General features: G+C 33.7%; 4 protein-coding genes, 1 non-coding gene and 1 pseudogene across 5 annotated transcripts; 4 read left to right on the top strand and 2 right to left on the bottom strand.

The window, feature by feature from the left end:
- TRNAH-GUG lies at nucleotides 3,043-3,114 on the top strand. Its single transcript has one exon. It is a non-coding gene; the product is annotated as a tRNA-His (tRNA).
- On the bottom strand, nucleotides 3,233-5,292 carry LOC104727105 (WD repeat domain-containing protein 83-like). Its single transcript, XM_010446116.2, has 8 exons — nucleotides 5,026-5,292; nucleotides 4,576-4,678; nucleotides 4,375-4,482; nucleotides 4,172-4,281; nucleotides 3,953-4,060; nucleotides 3,815-3,860; nucleotides 3,583-3,714; nucleotides 3,233-3,486 (listed from the first exon to the last, which is right to left on the bottom strand). The coding sequence occupies exons 1-8, from the start codon at nucleotides 5,235-5,237 to the stop codon at nucleotides 3,403-3,405; spliced, it is 903 nt and encodes a 300-aa protein (XP_010444418.1). The 5' UTR covers nucleotides 5,238-5,292; the 3' UTR covers nucleotides 3,233-3,402.
- LOC104727104 (egg cell-secreted protein 1.5-like) lies at nucleotides 5,569-6,056 on the top strand. The gene has a single exon (XM_010446115.1). The coding sequence runs from the start codon at nucleotides 5,589-5,591 to the stop codon at nucleotides 6,054-6,056; it is 468 nt and encodes a 155-aa protein (XP_010444417.1). The 5' UTR covers nucleotides 5,569-5,588.
- Nucleotides 6,387-9,335, bottom strand: LOC104727102 (annotated as a pseudogene).
- LOC104727101 (WAT1-related protein At5g64700-like) lies at nucleotides 12,145-15,040 on the top strand. The gene is made up of 7 exons (XM_010446114.2): nucleotides 12,145-12,442; nucleotides 12,948-13,010; nucleotides 13,570-13,686; nucleotides 13,782-14,037; nucleotides 14,237-14,395; nucleotides 14,489-14,640; nucleotides 14,728-15,040. Exons 1-7 carry the CDS (start codon nucleotides 12,264-12,266, stop codon nucleotides 14,876-14,878), a joined length of 1,077 nt encoding a protein of 358 aa, XP_010444416.1. The 5' UTR covers nucleotides 12,145-12,263; the 3' UTR covers nucleotides 14,879-15,040.
- Nucleotides 16,673-19,149, top strand: LOC104727100 (WAT1-related protein At5g64700-like). The gene is made up of 7 exons (XM_010446112.2): nucleotides 16,673-16,982; nucleotides 17,121-17,183; nucleotides 17,747-17,863; nucleotides 17,975-18,227; nucleotides 18,424-18,582; nucleotides 18,676-18,827; nucleotides 18,915-19,149. Exons 1-7 carry the CDS (start codon nucleotides 16,807-16,809, stop codon nucleotides 19,063-19,065), a joined length of 1,071 nt encoding a protein of 356 aa, XP_010444414.1. The 5' UTR covers nucleotides 16,673-16,806; the 3' UTR covers nucleotides 19,066-19,149.

The raw sequence follows: 19,534 nt of genomic DNA, 5'->3' as shown, positions 1-19,534 counted from the left end.
TATCATAATAATGTAGACACAAAAGTATAGTTCTTCCTTTGGATTAAGTTACATATATTGACATATATAAACAAGTTGGAAGATTAAATCTCGTTAATATGGTCTAAAATTGACTGAAAATAACTCAGTGTTGATATATAGTCATAGACAAGTGAAACACTCAGAGCTAGCGATATTGTTGTGTTGTTTCTTTAAGCAAAACAAAAATATATCTAATATATACCACCTATATAGAGCTTCCTTTTGTTTCCATTATTATTTCGTAAAGCAATTTAATTTTATTTAGAGTCCAAAATAAGAATCCTAATTAATAAAGTATTATATTTAATAATATTAATAAAATGCCATTGCTTTAGAAGAAAAAGGATCTACAAGAACAATGATTCACCAAAAAAATAAATGATTTATCAAAAATTATGATTTCGGGTTATTAATCCGAACAAAGATCAAGCTCTTTCCCTAAACGGAAACTCAAATGTAATTATGTATTTGGTCGAAGCACATAAAGAGTAATTTTCTTTACGTGTACATGAATTTTAGTTCAAACGATATGATTAATCTAAACACGTGTTGCATGACTCATTGGTGACTTTTTGACCCGGTTTAATTTACCATTTGTTTCTAGTAAAAGTGTAATCATAACTGCGAGATAGTGCGCAATGAGTAGCTTTCTAATAATATCTATTTTACCTTTTTCTACGCTGGCAATCTTGTTGTCGTTATTTTTACAATATTTTAACTATTATTGACGACCAAAAAGTGCATATTTACGACGTAAGATCAAAGTAAGAATGTGGTTTATTTTATAACTCTTCGGAGAATAACATGTTATATCCTTAAAATGAAAGACAACGACGAGGAAAAAAACAAAACAAAAGACAACAAATAAAATATACTACTTTCTATATTGGTAATTTTGTTGATGAACATTCATTTCTTTGGTTTTTAAAATTAATTAAAATAATTTTAATCTAAACTAATGATCAAAATACTCTAGCAAATAAATAAAACTAATGGTCAAAACAATGGCAAAATATGGAAAACTAGATATTCACCCGCGGTACACCGCGGTGCTATATTTTTTGTTTAGAAAAACAAAATAAAATTTATTTATTATATTAACTATATATGTAAATGATATCTTTTGTATTTTTAAATCTACTATAGTTTTACATTAATATATTATGTAGTGTATAATTTTTATTGTCTAAATGTAGTGGTTTATATGTAGTGTATAATTTTCATTGTCTACATTAAATTTAACCGGAAATCTTGGTTGTTATTATCGTATGTGGTAAATCAATTGTGTTTAATGTTTAGTACAGTTTTTTTAAAAATGAATTAATTAAATATAAAATATTTACTGCTAATGAGTGTTGGTCCAATAGTTTTGAAAATTTGAATAGAAGAAATTTTTTTTCAGTTAGATTCTAAATTTAATATTATTTAAAATAAAAAATAATTGTAAAATTTAATGCTAATGGTATTCCTTGTAAATAGGTATGAATTTATTTCATAATTGTTTCAAAAAATGTATATATAGATAGTTAGATACAACATTTTATTTCCTTGAACAAAATTAAAGTACTAATTTAAATTCTAATAACTAATTAGCTTTAATAAATAGTCAATGCCAGGTGTCGAAGGAATGCTCCTGTCGGTGGAGAGTCTAATGAGAGAAACTTAAGATTGGTAAAACCATATTATTAAGTATCATAAATTGATGTAATGTATACGGCAAAAATAGATATTATAATATAGATTAAGCGAATTTTGAAGAAAAGCCAGTTTGGTACACATGTATTTATAATTTTCTTAGATCTCTTAAAAATCGTCAAAACACACCAACATGCTCTATCAATCAATTCGTTTTTTTTTGTAATTATTTGTGGTTGCATTAACTTTGAAAAGTCATATTAATCCCAAATTTATCGGGAAAAAACAAACGAAAGTTTACAAAGATGAATAAAACAATATCGAACAGCTGTGAGATTGCTTTGTTGTACTTTTGACAACCAAACCAACAATAACAAAAAAAAGTCTAACTGGTCCGGATTAAGGAACTCTCCTTTCTCAGATTTCGGGCAGCTTTGAGATTTTTACGGGCAGCGGTCACGTTAGGTCTTCGCCTTTCGACAGCTCATCGCCAGTTTCAACTTTGCAAGTACAGCTCTTCAAAACTATATACTCGCTAGACAACTGGTTCGTTCTAAGAGTTCTGTAACCGTACGTCCCTTGATCAGATTCGGACCGAACACGCTTGTTTTCTTTTCCATGATCTAGTAGATTGTTCGGGTAAGATTAATGAGATGATTCGGACCGTATGTATATTTTACCTTTTAAGCTAAAAGTGGTGTTTACCGTTAGGGGAGCTAAAACCTACCGTTACAAATGAAACTTATTTAAATCAAAATCTTGAATCTCAATAGGGAAATAAATCTCATGTTTATATATATATATATATATATATATATACTTAATGTCGTAAACTGTAGCGATTATCGTTATTGCTTAATGTCGTCTAAAGTCTTTTTTTTTTAAATATTAGTTGGTCGGAAAAATGACTTTAATATGTCAAATTCTTGTATTTATTAAAAGATATATATCACTTGAAGGAAAGTGTTAATTGTGATTTGTGAAGTTGAATCTGTCTTCCTAATGAAAGTAAAATAACAGGACGGCGGATAAGAGATTAAATAGATATAATATGTGAAAGAACACATGCAAAAGATTGGTCTTAATATGCTATTTGCCATGTTCTTCTTCACTGCTACCCCCATATTTTCCAGCTATGTGATTATTCTCTTTTGCAAGTCATATATCAAAATCAGAGCTGCAGTTTCGTTTGTCTTTTTAAACGTGAGAATAATGGGAAGAAGAATAATAATCTTGAATTTCTATTTTGGTAGATTCAAAAGGTAAAGTAGGGAAAATATTTTAACCAAAAAAGGTTTTTTCTTTGATTCCAAGTCCAACCTGATGGGTAATCGAATAGTTAAAATTTACGGATTTATATTACTAAATTTGAAGGTTTCCACCAAAGTGGCTGTAGTTTAGTGGTTAGAATTCCACGTTGTGGCCGTGGAGACCTGGGCTCGAATCCCAGCAGCCACACCTTTTTTGATCCTCAAATATCTTTCCGTTCATTTTTTTTCATATATGGGCTTTCGTTTACTAAAGTCCATCCTTTTCTTTACGTCCTTTAATTTTTTTAAAAATTAGGCTTTTAGAATTAAACCAAGCCCAAAAGAGTTTCTTCGCGTGCAGGTAAGCAAATCTACAAAACATTTCACCTCCGAAAACAGGCTCTTGTATACAACAAACAACATACTCTCAAAATGTTAAAAAACTGAAAACATGGAAACAAGATTCGTCATAATGAAGAAGAATTTTTGTCTCTCTTCATTTTTTCCAGACACGAATTGTACCATCGACTGAAGAGGTCAACATACAGTCTTCTTTAGGGTGGTAACTCACGCTTGTCACCTGCCAAAAAAATATAACATATCCAAGAAAAAATCAAGATCAACACTTCTCGTTAAAGTTTAAACAGGCTATAAAAGCAAAGAAATGAATCTTTACCACTAAATCGTGAGCTCGAAATTTCGATACCACTTTTGCATCTACCAAATCCCAAAAGAAAACTAATCCGTCCTCTGATCCTCCGATTACATGTGCATCCGAATTAGTGAGGCAACAATCGGTTTTAAATGACTGTTTACACACAAAAACAAACAGTCATTAATGTTGTAACTAAGATGTCGTCAGCTATTATGAACTATAATTACATTTATCTTTTATACTAATGACCAACCTTCGAAATATGACCTCTATAGACTTGGAGTAGCTCTCCTGTGGTTCTGTAATTTCGAAAGAGACTCACAAGAATTAAGACACATCTGAAAGAGAAATTAAAAGTTTAGTTATTTACATAAAATTTCGTTTCTTTTACCTATCAAGTAGACGCAGAGTAGAATCCAAGCAACCAGCTAGAACACAGTTTCCATCATTTGATATTGATATACAATTAACTGGTTGGCCTAGGTTATCTGACATCTCCCTGATTCCAAGAAAAACAAAAAAAAATTCCCAATCAATTATTTGATACTCAGAACTCAGTAGAAAAAAAACAATACCAAAGTTTATTTTCTTGTATTGAGTTTATACAAACCTGCCAATACGCATGTCAAATGTGCGAACGGTTCCATCAACACTACCACCAATAATCTCAGTCTTTGTTAAAACAACAGACATGACTGTGTCCAAAAACGTATCAATGATCTGAGAAAACAATAAAAAACAGAAAAATCCAGTTAGATTTGGTTCTACATTATTGGCAGGATTTGAAACCACATAATACGAATGAAGTAAAACCTGAACAGGCTCAACACTGTGAGATCTGCAGTCCCAAACACGTAGAGAACGATCAAAACCAGCTGATACAACTACAGATGATGAATCATTGAACTTCACTGCATTAACCTGATAAGATCATTAGTTCATTAGAAGAACACAAATGATTAATACATATACGCAAACCAAAACCAAGGAGATACAGATTCCTAAGACATATACCTCTCCATCGTGACCACGGAATTTACGAATTACACGTCCGGTTGAAACATCCCAGTAATAAACTTGCCGATCACCACCGCATGAACAAAATTTGGCATTGTCTCTGTGATAAAAAATGAAACAAAATCATCAAAACATGAAATATACAAACAAACACACTCATCAATATTAGCCTCCACCACATATTTGCTTGACAATAATGAAACACAAACTCATAAAAATCTTAAATTTTTTCGTGTCTAATTCTAATATTTCTAACTGCAAGCAACAAAAAACCATAGAACTATGAATAAACAAACACTCTCATTCTAATGCTTCTACCACAGAACACTGATATTTACTTGACATTAGTATCAGAATCAAACTATTTGGACTATAATAAACTTAAACTGCACCAATTTGAATCAAAATCACGAAAAATTGGAAACGGAAAAAGAGCTGAGATCATACGAAGTAACATGAACGTCGCGGACTTCACGGCCATGGGATTTGTAGGTCTTGATCAGGATTCCACGGTGCGGGTTCCAGAGACGGATGGTCCGATCCTTGCCGCAGGTGAGAGCGTAGTTCCCGTCTCCGTTAAACCTCGCCGCTAAAACCGCTCCCTCGTGCCCTTTAAGCACGTGTGCCTCTTTCGTCGGCAGCTCCGCCGTCGCGCTCATTCTTCCTTAGTTCGCCTGAAAAACTTACAGCGTCGTTACCATGGAATGGGCTTATACTAAAACAATTAGTATATGATCTAAATATGATTTATAAAGCCCAATTCAATTGGCCCATTAGATATCAAGGGATACGAATACAAATAATAACGTAACGGATGATATTACTATAAAGAGTGCAATAAAGAGGGAAATTAATTAACCACGATCACTTCTGATAAATAGCACAAATTTACCGATTAACAAAAACTTCACAGCTTCCTTATTTTTAGTTTCTTCCACTATATATATAGGTGTCACATATCGTAGTCGTAGGCATACAACATCTCACACAAGTAAAGAAAAAAAGAAGCAATGGCTACAAAAACTACTTCAAAGCCTTCTCTTGTCACATTTCTAACGATCTCGTATCTCATATCGACCGTTCATGTCATCATCATGGTCGCCGAGGCAAGGAAGATCCAGGTCTCGACGCTGGCTACGGATCACTCCGGTGCGGGAAACTTAATGGATTGTTGGAACGCGGGGTTGGAGCTTAAGTCATGCACCGACGAGATCGTCAAGTTTTTCCTTAGTCAAATTGCTACGAATGGAGCGGCGGTTAAAGGTGGAATCGACAAAGATTGTTGTGGAGCAGTTGGGTTGATCGAAAAAGATTGTTGGTCCGTTATGTTTACTTCTTTAGGGCTTACGACTATGGAAGGGAATAATCTGAGAGAGTATTGTGATTTTCAGGCGGAGAAGTCGGAATGGTCTCCGTCTCCGGCACCTGAAACTTTCGCTTTGTCTCCCGTTGAGATTACGTACCCCGGACTTAATTAATAATTACATGGTTCCATATATTTTGCCTTTATAATTTACGTTAATAAAAGAGTTCACTCTTTCGGTGTTCTTAGCATTGAACTATACATTATATTATCTATTAACCAATGTATTGTGTAACATCATATTTCCTCACTATCGTAAGTTAAAATAAACAAATAATTAATATTAAAATGATACTTTTAGGTAAATATGTACGTCAATGCGATCACCGTGACGCATCATCGAGATATATTTTGGTAGCCATCGGGGTTAGATTTAGCAGACTCTGTTGCTGCTCTGATCGCTCCCGGTCCTGCTGCTGTGACCTTTGAGAGTACTGAGTACGTTGCAAATACATGGCGTTTTTTATTATTATTTTTACTCAAAAAGGTCTAATATAATCCTATAAAATCATAATCGAATGTGCCTAAATCGTAATGGACAGAACCAGCTAAACCAACACTACTACCAACTAAGTTATATAATCTAAAGACCTTAATCTTTAGCCGCCGGTTAAAACAAACTTCTTCAATTTTGAATCGCATGATGGTTTCTTTCTCAAGCTAATCAATATTCCTTCAACAAGCTTATCTTCACCAAAAGTCTCTGTAGGTTTCTTCTGCTTCTTGTCAGTGTCCCAAGAACCCAAAATTTGGAGTAAATCGCTATTTGTTTCATCTTCTTTCTTCCTTCCGTCGCCACTCTTTTCTAAAGAAGCTTCATCCTCCTCCGTCTCTGAGTCATCATAATCAGATGGCTCACTCTTACGAGTCTACTTGGAAACAGGACCAAGATCTTCGAATGAAGAATCAGATTCATATGGAACCGGGGTTGACGAAGGAACAATGTATCCTGATTCAATCCTAGCCTCAGGCATCATTTGTATCAAAGACTGAAGCTTCGGATAACCGAGGTTATGATATTCTAAACGGTATCCAAATCTTTCCAAAAAGTCTTTCTTCAAGTTACTCATGTTATAACCACCAGGGCTCTCCTCTGTTATCTTCTTTACCAACTTGTGACAATCCGCAATCACCTGGCTTCTCGATCTTTCTTTAGGTCTCTGGCTCATCATACCAATGTTCTTGGGAGTTATCTCACCATCTTCTTCTTTGTCTCGCATTGATCTTGACATATTCACAAATATCGATCTCAATCCATCCGTAGTAGGTGTATTGCTAACACAAAAGCTTTTCTCGGTGAACCTAGTTACTCTAAAAGGTAGAGCATCAGAAGAAGGGCTCTCTTTTATCCATTCCTTCTCTGATATTAACAGAGATACTAAATCAAGCATTTTGGATACATCGAGAGGTTTGAGAGATGAAGGTCCTTCGTCCTTCAGACTCTTAGCCAACGCTTCTCTGAACAAGTAATAAAACAAAGAAACTGGCAGTTAATTGGCTATTATTTCCCTGAAAAGCTAATGCAGAAACATCGCTAAGGGAAAAGAGAAGAATAAGAACCTTGAGATTGAGTGAGAAACAAGGACGAACCCTCTTGGAGAATTAATGAAAGATTCAACATCTTTCCAAAAAGAATCTTGTGCAAAAATGTCATTTACTTGATGAGGTTTAGTTGCTGCTGCATTGCTAACGTCTGCATTTCTTCCCCAAAAAAACTTGAATCTCTTTAGAAGTCGAATCACAAGCCCGGGACTCTTAGATTTTTCGTTGCCTACTTTAGTGTCTGCTTCTACCTCCTCAGCAGATTCATTAGATGTAGAAGATGCAATTCGAGATTCTAAGTCCTTATCCACCACATTTTCTTCACCAACGACTCCTTTCCCTTCGTCTCCATTTCCAGAAATATGTTTCTTTTCTTGGAGATGCTCTAACTCCATTTCAGGTGAACCAAACCATAGTCTATATAGCTTCTAACGAAATCCGTCTTTTTCCTCAGAAGAAGAAACATCATCAACAACAGTTAAAGCTAGCTGGTTTTGCTTCATGGATTCGTCTTTTGCCTTAACATCCACCTGCCTAATTACTAAAACAGACTCTGGAGAAGACTCTTGAGATTGAGAGGACTCTTGCACGTCTTCATCATTCTGTTTCATCTTCTGACACATCTTTTCAACACTAAGATTTTTGGGATTCTCACTACTTAACTTCGGCGCTGAGGCTTTGATATCCATATCTTGGTTAACAGCATGAATTAAAAACATACCATCTCCCACTGGAACAACCTGTAAGATCTTTGGCATAGATAACAGAAACCTCGAAAAACTCTTATATCCGTAAAAGTCTCTATCTAAAGATACTTTCCTCTTGCGCAGCTGCTCACGGAATTCAGTAATAGGTGCTCCCTTAGGATACCAACTCAATATCAAACCAATCTGCTTAACAACTTCTTTCGGGATACGACGACATGCCTTAGAAGAACCCGAATTCGCATTCGCTTCAAGCAACTCTACGGTTTTCACACTAGTAAAAGATACTACTTGATTGTTGTTGGTAGTGGGAGGTGTGGCTGTGGCAAATGGGTCAAGAAGAGGAGTTCTATAGTGACCATACCATGAATGATAAGGACCATCCGGTGGCTGGTTAAAGTGTTTACATGCTGTGTATTTCCCTCTAACTAAAGCATCCCAATCCCACATAATGGAAGCAGCACTACACAACACACCAGGCGTAGCTTCTTCGTATCCCGCGAGCAAAATGTTGTAATTGCTCATCCTCAATCTGTGTAGCACACTCGCGAAATCACTGTCGCTTGAGATTAGGAAGAGATGAGCAGGAGGTGGATTTTGACTAACCCAACACATCAGATCTGTAATCAAAGATCTATCCGTACTGTTCTTCCCACCTGTGAAATCACATCACATCAAAAAAAAGTTTTAAGTTTTTTTCTTTCCCAATCAGTTAAAAAAGCAAGCTTTGCATAGAGATGACCTTGAGGAACATGAGTGAGAGTGATTCCAGTAGCGGAGAGAGCTTCTTGGTTAGTTCTAGAGAGCTGGATTAAGTCTCCGAAGGCTGTGATTGTGATGGGTCCTTTGATTCCGCTCTTTCTAACGGCGGATGTGATGGTTTGAGACAATTTGAAGACATTCGTACCCGCCGGCAAATGGCAGTTTTCGAAATCCCACCACACCGGAACCCTAACACTCCGTGACTCCTCGTCGTATTGAGGTCGTCTTGTAGAAGTAAAATGACCGAAGCCGGAGCTATAAGAAGAGAATCTCGCGACCAGCACAGAGATCGCTTGACGCGGTAATGGCGGCAGCTCGACGACGGAGGTGGTGGAAGAGGAAGCTGCGAGACGGAGGAATGCGGGTTTAAAAGACCCGAATTGCATGATTAACTCAGGAAACGAGTAGGTTTCATGTGCGATTGTAATGGCGGAGATGAGTTTTCATTGAACTGAGGGTTTTAGCATTGTTAAGGAGTTTGAGGAAGATGAAGAACAGAGAACTAAAACCCATACTCACGTGCACATCACGTGATTTATGACTCACTATGGGCTTTGGTCTGCGAAGCCCATTACGAGTTTTCTTTCTCGTCTATTTATCTATTTAACTCGTATTGGCCCAATTAAATTACGATAAAGGGAGAGACGTGTTCATTCACTTTTTAGGATATTGGAGCTAGCTTTGTGCCGGTGTAGAAATTTTAATGCAAACGTTTTGAAATTTGTGAAGTAGACGAAAACGATAGCTCTTGAGTCTTGCCTCCTCGTTTTGACCAAACCATGATTTGTTTTGCTTTTTCTTCTTTCGTCTGACTTTTTCTTTTTTTGAGACGGTAGGCTTTGCTTTAAGATGTTGAGGAAGAAAAAGATCGGAGATGCGTATATTCCTTGAATTCATCATTCATCTCAATATCTCATTATTGGGTCATATGTTTGTTTATTAAACATTACGGTTAATTTTTGTTTCTAAGACCAAATCCAGCAGAAAGAAACATTGATGATTGCTCAATAAATTAGTGACAAGTGTCACTTTTTAACTTAAAAATGTTTTTTTAGTTGGTCTGTTGAGCAACAGATCTTCTCTTTTCCTTTTCTCTCTTCATTTTATTATCTTTTTAATAAAAACATCTCATATAGAAACTGGCTGGACATGCCCTAAATTACTGATATTATCAAATAATAATTAAAGGTATATAAAAAAACGAAAGAGTATTGCTTAGGATGAGACGTCTGTTTATTGATGCAAGTGGTTTTTCCTTTTTCTATTGTACTTTTTAATTTAGTTAACGACCGAAAACACTTACTAATGCAGTAAACGGGGAAAGGAGCTTAAGAGTTAAGAGAACACTTGCGTAGTCAAGATGGGAGAGATAAGAAAGTAAAGTATCATTAGTTTGAAGACTATCTTTTAAATTTTGAATTACGTCTCTGTCATAGCTTGTAATCGTCATTAATTATGCATTTTAATTGAAAGTCCTTTATCAAAAGAAAATAAAGAAGACTAATATTGACAAACAATTAAACGTAGTATTCAATACATGTTTATCTCGATGGCACCGACCCTTCGGAAAGGTCCCGTGCGATATAGATTCGTGGATCGTTCTGATTATGAGATTTTTATCTTTACAAATACAATCAGCCAATCCATTACTTGATTAGTGAAAAAGAAACTCCTAAGAAATAAATTGTAGCCATGCATATATATCCAGGTCAACAATTTTAGCAAAGTAAAATGTGGCGTTTTAGGTTTTCCAGGTTTTTAATGTTGGTTTCAACGACCCAGCAGCACCAGCACATGCTCTATTTAGACACCAAAATTAATAAAATGTGGATATTTTCTTAAAAAAGGGGAAAAAGGGACAAGAAAAGCTAAAACTTTATGAAGTAATAATATATGGATTGATTAGATTAGTTTTGCATGGCCATAACTCGTGATGACCTGGACGTATGCGGGTTGTACAATCACCATCTACTTTTGTTTTCTATACGTTACACCACATGTTTATGGGTCACCAAACTCGTTGGTCCTTTTATTTTGTTTTCTAACTTTTACAGTTTCTTTTAAAAAAAAAAATTGATTCTCCTATCTTTATACTAAGATATTGAGTACTATCGGATATCTCCCAAGGGACAGCTTATTTTTAGTTAGGATTCTATGTTATGGGTCATGAGTAAGTCTATAAAACCAGATAGTCTTCAATTATCATTAGGCACAAAAAGCATCATGAAACTTGAACTGTTCCTAAATTTCTCAACTAGTCGTCAAGTGCATGAATTATCTATCTAGCTATAACCAATCACATTGCGTATCAATTTCGAACCTCTTTTTGACAATCAATAATGAACTTCCACTTTTTTTAATGAACGAACGTATTACTTAATTTACTTTACGCACTGCACATGTTTCACGAATCGTCCAGGTCAATCAGATGTTAGATATGACTGTTTGAGTGGGAGTGGAACAAGAGGAATTCGATTAAACTATATATAGTTGAGCAAGTTTACTATACGTTTTTACCAAAAAAAAAGAGTTCACTATTGGTTTTACTATACGAGTAAAAAGTAAAGTCTTTTACATTAATCAACTATGCAAAGCATCATAATGACGTAATTGATTTTTTATTTTAATCGTTAAACGTACATAACAATTGCATAACGATTGAGCATAATTGTGATTTCACTGTATTGTTTAATAGTAAATCCAACAGAACTATGAGCGTTATCCTTTTTAATCAAACCATTATGTCCACATTAACAACAGCCAAAAACCTTATTATATTAATTTACGTGTTTCATTATTAAAGCCATAATTTTTTTTCTTCATGATTTCATCATTATACATATCCCTTTCTTGAAAAATACGATTTCACCATTTTGCTAACCAATGTTTATTTTCGTCGAACAAATGATTCGCATTCACAGTGTTGTAAACTACACCGTGCAGTAAATCTAGAAGGTGTGGTGATTTGTGGACGGAAGGAGAAAAATATATACTTTGTCAACATTAAAAATAATATAATTCGGTTGGTGTAGTGAGATTGTGACACAAAATAATTGTCTCTTTTTTCCTCATCCACTCTTAGTTACGTACTTTAAAATGTTTATTCCATTACTTTGAAACACAACCGTAATAAAAAAATCAAATTGCTACGTGCTTGTGTTTGTACTTATATATAATACCCACTTCGTTTCTTATTCTAACTTAAAAGACGAACACTAAACTATCAGAAAAAACATAAATTAAAGAAAGAAGGACATCACAAACAGTAACCCAATATCTCCAAGAATTCAAACCAAACATCATCAAATCGATCGATGGACATGGAGTCGAAGAAACCATATATGATGGTGACTATAATACAAGTTATATATACAATCATGTTCTTGATCTCCAAAGCCGTCTTCAATGGTGGAATGAACACTTTCGTCTTCGTTTTCTATCGTCAAGCTTTTGCTACCATTTTCTTGGCTCCTCTTGCTTTCTTCTTCGAGCGGTACATATCTATATACTACTCCCGATCTCTCTCTCTCTCTCTCTCTCTCTCTCTCTCTCTCTCTCTCTCTCTCTCTCTCTCTCTCTCTCTCTCTCTCTCTCTCTCTCTCTCTCTCTCTCTCTCTCTCTCTCTCTCTCTCTCTCTCTCTCTCTCTCTCTCTCTCTCTCTCTCTCTCTCTCTCTCTCTCTCTCTCTCTCTCTCTCTCTCTCTCTCTCTCTCTCTCTCTCTCTCTCTCTCTCTCTCTCTCTCTCTCTCTCTCTCTCTCTCTCTCTCTCTCTCTCTCTCTCTCTCTCTCTCTCTCTCTCTCTCTCTCTCTCTCTCTCTCTCTCTCTCTCTCTCTCTCTCTCTCTCTCTCTCTCTCTCTCTCTCTCTCTCTCTCTCTCTCTCTCTCTCTCTCTCTCTCTCTCTCTCTCTCTCTCTCTCTTTCTGTGTGTATGGACATCATAATTTTTTTGTAAATTTTCTATGTATGTTCATCGTATTCTCTCTTTATTTCTTCCTTTAGGAAAAGTGCTCCACCTCTTTCATTTGTGACCTTCATCAAGATCTTCATGCTCTCTTTATTTGGGTATGTCTGCTACAAGTACATTTTAATTCATTTGCTTCCAGATTTTTGTTTCCGTATATAGAGTTTAATGATTTATTTCTGCTTAACGTTATAAAAAAAGAAAACCAAATTTTGTTTGTTTTTTCACCGAGCATCATTTTAAATTGTGAAAATATACAAAACGAAACATAAAGATCCATAATAGTATGTATTACACAAATATTGCGTTTTCTTGTATTTTGTTGATAAAATGTGAATTTTTTTCTTTTTTTTTTGAAAAACTATAAAATGTAATTGACATTTAAAGGTTACAGTAATTTTCTTATCAATATTCTTCAAAAAATGTACTAACAAAAGCGAATTGGAAAAGCTTTATTGTTTATGCGTTTGCACTATTGTAGTATTGTGTGTGTTTTTAAGGAAAAACATTTAAAAGTATTTAAAGAAAGTTCATAAAACATAAGGTATAAACAAATACGCGAACAGGCAAAAATACAATCAATGCTACATACTATACGTACTAACGGTATCTATCTATGTTGAACTTATCTGTTAAACTTTATCTATGTTGGGATTTCAGAGTGACATTGAGCTTGGACTTAAACGGTATCGCATTATCATACACGTCGGCGACTTTAGCCGCCGCCACAACAGCTTCCCTTCCGGCCATCACTTTCTTCTTGGCTCTCTTATTTGGGTATATACTTAATTACAATATATGTTAATTTGACACGTTTTCATTAATTCCTGAGAAGTCTTTCTAAGATTTACTGATTCTGTATTAAATTAAAGAATGGAGAGGCTTAAGGTTAAGAGCATACAAGGAACAGCAAAGCTTGTAGGGATTACTGTGTCCATGGGAGGGGTTATTACCTTAGCTCTTTACAAAGGTCCACTACTGAAATTACCTTTATGCCATCACCTCTATCACGGCCAAGAACATATTCACCGGGATGAACACTCCAAAAGCGGTTCCACCTCGTGGCTCAAAGGATGTGTCCTCATGGTCGCCTCCAACATTTTATGGGGTCTTTGGCTCGTTTTACAGGTATCTTTCTATCTTTTCAGAGTGCGTTATACATTATCCCATTGAAATTACTTTATATGCATGCCGAAGAGTTGAGTATTCGCCAATGTTAACCCTACGTTTAAGAGTTTTATTTATATTATATTTGATTATGCTAATTGAGTAATTGTGACAAAGATTTTATGCTATTTTTAATTTGTTGTTGCGTATTTACAAACAGGGTCGTGTGTTAAAGGTCTACCCTTCAAAGCTATACTTTACAACACTTCATTGCCTCTTGAGTTCCATTCAATCCTTTTTCATCGCAATTGCTTTCGAGAGAGATATCTCAGCATGGAAGCTTGGTTGGAACCTAAGACTCGTTGCAGTCATTTATTGCGTAATTACCTCTAATTCATTACATAATATGTATTAGAATGTCATAAATCAAATAATCTTAAATTAATTAATATAAACGTGACATTATATGCAGGGGTTCATTGTAACAGGCGTAGCATATTATTTGCAGTCATGGGTTATAGAGAAGAAGGGACCTGTCTTCTTATCAATGTTTACTCCTTTGTCTCTCCTCTTCACACTCCTCTCTTCAGCAATTCTCTTATGCGAGATCATCAGTCTTGGAAGGTTCTACAATAATCTTCTTTAATAGTTAATTCGTTTTATCTTATTTATTCAACAAATTAACTTAGACATGTGTATATGGTTTTGTAGCATCTTAGGCGGAATATTGTTGATTATAGGACTCTACTGTGTGTTGTGGGGCAAAAGCAGAGAGGAGAGAAACAGTGGTGATGATAAGATTGATGATCTACAGAAGGAAAACGATGTCGTGTGCAATGAAGTGAAGGTTGTCATTAGTTAAAAGATACTGTTAGTTTTTGTTGTCTTACATATATATATATGTGCTAAAATTTAGGCTTTTTATAATACATGTGATATATTGATCATTCACATATAGTATGTAGATCGTCTAGAATCTCTTAAGAAATCTTTGCTTTAATTTTTGTCACACCACTTTTAACTCCTTTTACTATATCATTTTACTTAGGGTGGGTTTTTTTGCCCAATAATGATTTTCTCAACCTGCTAGATATCTCCAAATCTACTAAACATGTAGTAAGCTGTTGGTTTGACAAAAAAAAGTAGTAAACTGTTAAACACACAAACACAAAGAAATTATCTTTATTGCAAATTGTACAACTTGGGGACATGCATATATCCCATATTTAAAGTATGTAAATCAGTTCTATTTAATGATCTTTATTGCAAAGTGTACAACTTGGGGACATGCAAATAACCCCATAGATCCATAGATCAGTTCTATTTAATGATCTTTCTTGCAAAGTGTACAACTTAGGGACATGCAAATATCCTCATATTTAAAGTATGTAGATCAGTTCTATTTAATGATCTTTCTTGCAAAGTGTACTACTTAGGGACATGCAAATATCCCCATATTTAAAGTATGTAGATCAGTTCTATTTAATTATTGTATCATGCACATCAATAATTAATAACAAGAATATGTTGGTTTTAATTAGTCCCAAATTGGTGTAAAACATAAAAAAATAAGCCGCAAAAAAATGGTGATATGGGATATTTTCCTCTTTAATTTGAGAAGCATCTTAATGATGTCATTGTTTTTAATTTCAATCGTTAAACGTACATACATTAATTGCATAACGATTGAGCATAATTGTGATTTCACTGTATCTTCCAACAGAACCATGAGCGTTATCTTTTCAATCAAACCATATCGTGTTCCATTGTTTAAGTTATCTTCTTCTTTACTACTTCATGATTTCATCATTATATTCCTTTTGAAAAATTTGATTTTCATCATTTTACTAACAAAATGTTTATTTTCGTCGAATCTATGATCCGCATTCTTCACAGTGTTGTAAACTATATTTAAACCACACCGTGCAGTAAATTTAGAAGATGTGGTGGTGATTAATGGACGGAAGGAGAAAAATATATACTTTTAGTCAACATCAAATATAATATAATTTGGTTGGTTATATAGTGAGATTGTGACACAAAATAAACGTCTTTTTTCTTCATTCACTGTTAGCGGGATTATTGGTTTGAAATTTAAATAGATTTTTAAAGCCTTTAAATGTTTTGTAGAATCTATTGTTATTAGATCAAGATTTTGTTAAACTCTGTAAAATTTTAGTGTTATTAGTTTGTGATTTATAAAAAGATATTTAAAATCTTAACAAATTTGGATTATTGGATTTAGACTTTTATAAAATCATTAAAAATTTTGTGTTATTCAATTAAAGAAAAAAAATCTAAAATTTTTAATGAATTCAATTATTATGTTATTGGTTCATGATAAACACTTTCTTTACAAAATAGTTATGGAAAATATCACAAAAATACAGAAATTGTTTGCAGCAGTTTACAAAATTTTAGAAAACTAATCAACAAAACTTTCTAACAATCTCTAACAATCTTTTGCTTATTCATTTATAGTGATTTTTTTAAACTCTTCAAAAATCTTTATAAATAAGAATCCAATACCAGCCCGTAGTTACTTACTTTTAAATATTTATTCAATTACTTTTGAAACACCACCGTAATAATATATCAAGTTGCTGCGTGCTTGTGTCTGTACTTATATAAATACCCACTTAGTTTCTTATTCTATATATCTCAAAAGAAGAAAACTATATAAACTATCAGAAGAAAAAAACAGAAGAAGAAGAAGAACACTATAAACAGTAACCCATTTATACATCTCCAAGAATTCACAAACAAAACCAAACATCATCAAATTGATCCATGGACATGGAATCGAAGAAACCATATATGATGGTGACTATAATACAAGTGATATATACAATCATGTTCTTGATCTCCAAAGCCGTCTTCAATGGTGGAATGAACACTTTCGTCTTCGTTTTCTATCGTCAAGCTTTTGCTACCATCTTGGCTCCTCTTGCTTTCTTCTTCGAGAGGTACATATCTATATATTACTCTCTCACTCTATGTCTGTGTTTGTGTATGTACCATAAATTTTTGTAAACTTTCTATGTATATATATATAATTTTATATATATTCATTGTATTGTATTCTCTTTATTTCTTCCCTTTAGGAAAAGTGCTCCACCTCTTTCATTTGTGACCTTCATCAAGATCTTCATGCTCTCCTTATTTGGGTATGTCTGCTGCAAGTACATTTTAATTCATTCGTTTCGAGAATTTTGTTTGCGTGTATAGGGTTAAACGATTTATTTCTATTTAAAGTTTTTTTAAAAAATCAACAATTTTGTTGGTTTTTTCTTCGTGCATCATTTTGAATTTGAAAAATATACAAAGTGATACATAAAATCCATGACATTATTATTATTATTATTATTATTATTATTATTATTATTATTATTATTATTATTATTATTATTATTATTATTATTTAAATCCATGATAGTATGAAGTACACAAATATTTGCGTTTTTTAATATATATATATTGAAGTTTACAGTAATTTTCTTCGAGAATCGATCGTACTTACAAAAGCGAATGATAAACTTTAGTTTTTATGCGTTTATACTGTACGTTGTGTGTTTTTAAGGAAAAAAACATACTATAAAAGTATTTGAAGAAAGTTCATTAAACTTTAAGGTATAACCTAAAACGCGCAAATTAAAGCAAAAATACAACGAATGCTACATATATCTATGTTGGACTCATCTGTTAAAATTTATGTATGTTGGGGTTTCAGTGTGACATTGAGCTTGGACTTAAACGGTATCGCATTATCATACACGTCGGCCACTTTAGCCGCGGCCACAACAGCTTCCCTTCCGGCCATCACTTTCTTCATGGCTCTCTTATTTGGGTATACTTTAATTACAAATTTACAATAGATGCTAATTTAATTAATTTGACTCGTTTCAGTTAATACCTAATTAGTCTTTCTAAGATTTATTTATTTTGTATTAATCTAAAGAATGGAGAGGCTTAAGGTTAAGAGCATACAAGGAACGGCGAAGCTTGTAGGGATTACTGTGTGCATGGGAGGGGTCATTACCTTAGCTCTTTACAAAGGTCCACTACTTAAATTACCTTTATGCCATCACCTCAGTCACGGCCAAGAACATCATGAACCCGGCCACGTCTCGGGAGGTTCCACCTCGTGGCTCAAAGGATGTATCCTCATGATCGCCTCCAACGTCTTCTGGGGTCTCTGGCTCGTTTTACAGGTATCTTTCTATCTTTCAAGTTGCTTTATACATCACCCCATTGAAATTACTTTATAGCTAGGCCAAAGAGTTGAGTACTCGCCAAAGATTGAACCTTACATTTAATAGATTTATTTATATAATTTTATTATTGTTGAGTAATTGTGACAATCTTTTCTGCTATTTTTAATTAAATTTGTTTCGTATTTACAAACAGGGTCGTGTGTTAAAGGTCTACCCTTCGAAGCTATACTTCACAACACTTCAATGCCTCTTGAGTTCGATTCAGTCCTTTGTCATCGCAATTGCTTTCGAGAGAGATATCTCAGCATGGAAGCTTGGTTGGAACCTAAGACTCGTTGCAGTCATTTACTGCGTAATTACCTCTAATTCATTACATAATATGTATTAGTATGTCATAAATCAAATAATCTTAAATTAATTAATATAAACGTGACATTATATGCAGGGGTTCATTGTAACAGGCGTAGCATATTATTTGCAGTCATGGGTTATAGAGAAGAAGGGACCTGTCTTCTTATCAATGTTTACTCCTTTGTCTCTCCTCTTCACACTCCTCTCTTCAGCAATTCTCTTATGCGAGATCATCAGTCTTGGAAGGTTCTACAATAATCTTCTTTAATAGTTAATTCATTTTATCTTATCTATTCAACAAATTAACTTATACATGTGTATATGGTTTTGTAGCATTTTAGGCGGAATATTGTTGATTATAGGACTCTACTGTGTGTTGTGGGGCAAAAGCAGAGAGGAGAGAAACAGTGGTGATGATAAGATTGATGATCTACAGAATGAAAACGATGTCGTGTGCAATGAATTGAAGGTTGTAATTAGTTAAAATATAGTGTTAGTTTTTTTTGTCTTATATATTTATTGTATGTGCTAAAATTTAGGCTTCATATAATAATATATTGATCATTCACATATAATATGTAGATCGTCTAGTCTATCTTAACATTTTTGAAGTACATTTTTATGTCATCATATCTTATCTCTGTATCCAAACAAGTCCCAACTAAATTCTCTACAATTCTTACAACCAAACACAATCATTTCCTTATTTGATAATATTAATTTTCTAAAATCTATCGACCTAATTTAAAGCAATATGTTAGATTAAAATATAATTTTCCTTTCACTTTTATTTAATCTTATATTTAATTATTTAAATTACTATTTAGTACATTAAGTTAATAAAATTTTAGATTTTTTTAGTATATGATGTGATTTGAATTTTTATAAACGGATATCTATATTTTAAAAATAGTTTTAGAATTTTTGTAACCAAACAAGTATATTCGGATATA

The sequence above is a fragment of the Camelina sativa genome, chromosome 11, assembly GCF_000633955.1.
Source record: "Camelina sativa cultivar DH55 chromosome 11, Cs, whole genome shotgun sequence".
Taxonomy (NCBI): Eukaryota; Viridiplantae; Streptophyta; class Magnoliopsida; order Brassicales; family Brassicaceae; genus Camelina; species Camelina sativa.
This window is presented reverse-complemented; position numbering and strand designations above follow the sequence as displayed.

What these genes read in the sequence shown, in the direction of transcription:
- LOC104727105 (XM_010446116.2), bottom strand. Translation starts at nt 5,237, where the DNA reads ATGAGCGCGACGGCGGAGCTGCCGACGAAAGAGGCACACGTGCTTAAA. An exon ending in TCCGTGGTCACGATGGAGAG is followed by an intron (nt 4,483 to 4,575) that starts GTATATGTCTTA and finishes TGATCTTATCAG; the next exon opens with GTTAATGCAGTGAAGTTCAA. An exon ending in TTTGACATGCGTATTGGCAG is followed by an intron (nt 4,061 to 4,171) that starts GTTTGTATAAAC and finishes TCTTGGAATCAG; the next exon opens with GGAGATGTCAGATAACCTAG.
- LOC104727104 (XM_010446115.1), top strand. Translation starts at nt 5,589, where the DNA reads ATGGCTACAAAAACTACTTCAAAGCCTTCTCTTGTCACATTTCTAACG.
- LOC104727101 (XM_010446114.2), top strand. Translation starts at nt 12,264, where the DNA reads ATGGACATGGAGTCGAAGAAACCATATATGATGGTGACTATAATACAA. An exon ending in TTCATGCTCTCTTTATTTGG is followed by an intron (nt 13,011 to 13,569) that starts GTATGTCTGCTA and finishes TTGGGATTTCAG; the next exon opens with AGTGACATTGAGCTTGGACT. An exon ending in GTCTTTGGCTCGTTTTACAG is followed by an intron (nt 14,038 to 14,236) that starts GTATCTTTCTAT and finishes ATTTACAAACAG; the next exon opens with GGTCGTGTGTTAAAGGTCTA.
- LOC104727100 (XM_010446112.2), top strand. Translation starts at nt 16,807, where the DNA reads ATGGACATGGAATCGAAGAAACCATATATGATGGTGACTATAATACAA. An exon ending in TTCATGCTCTCCTTATTTGG is followed by an intron (nt 17,184 to 17,746) that starts GTATGTCTGCTG and finishes TTGGGGTTTCAG; the next exon opens with TGTGACATTGAGCTTGGACT. An exon ending in GAGATCATCAGTCTTGGAAG is followed by an intron (nt 18,828 to 18,914) that starts GTTCTACAATAA and finishes ATGGTTTTGTAG; the next exon opens with CATTTTAGGCGGAATATTGT.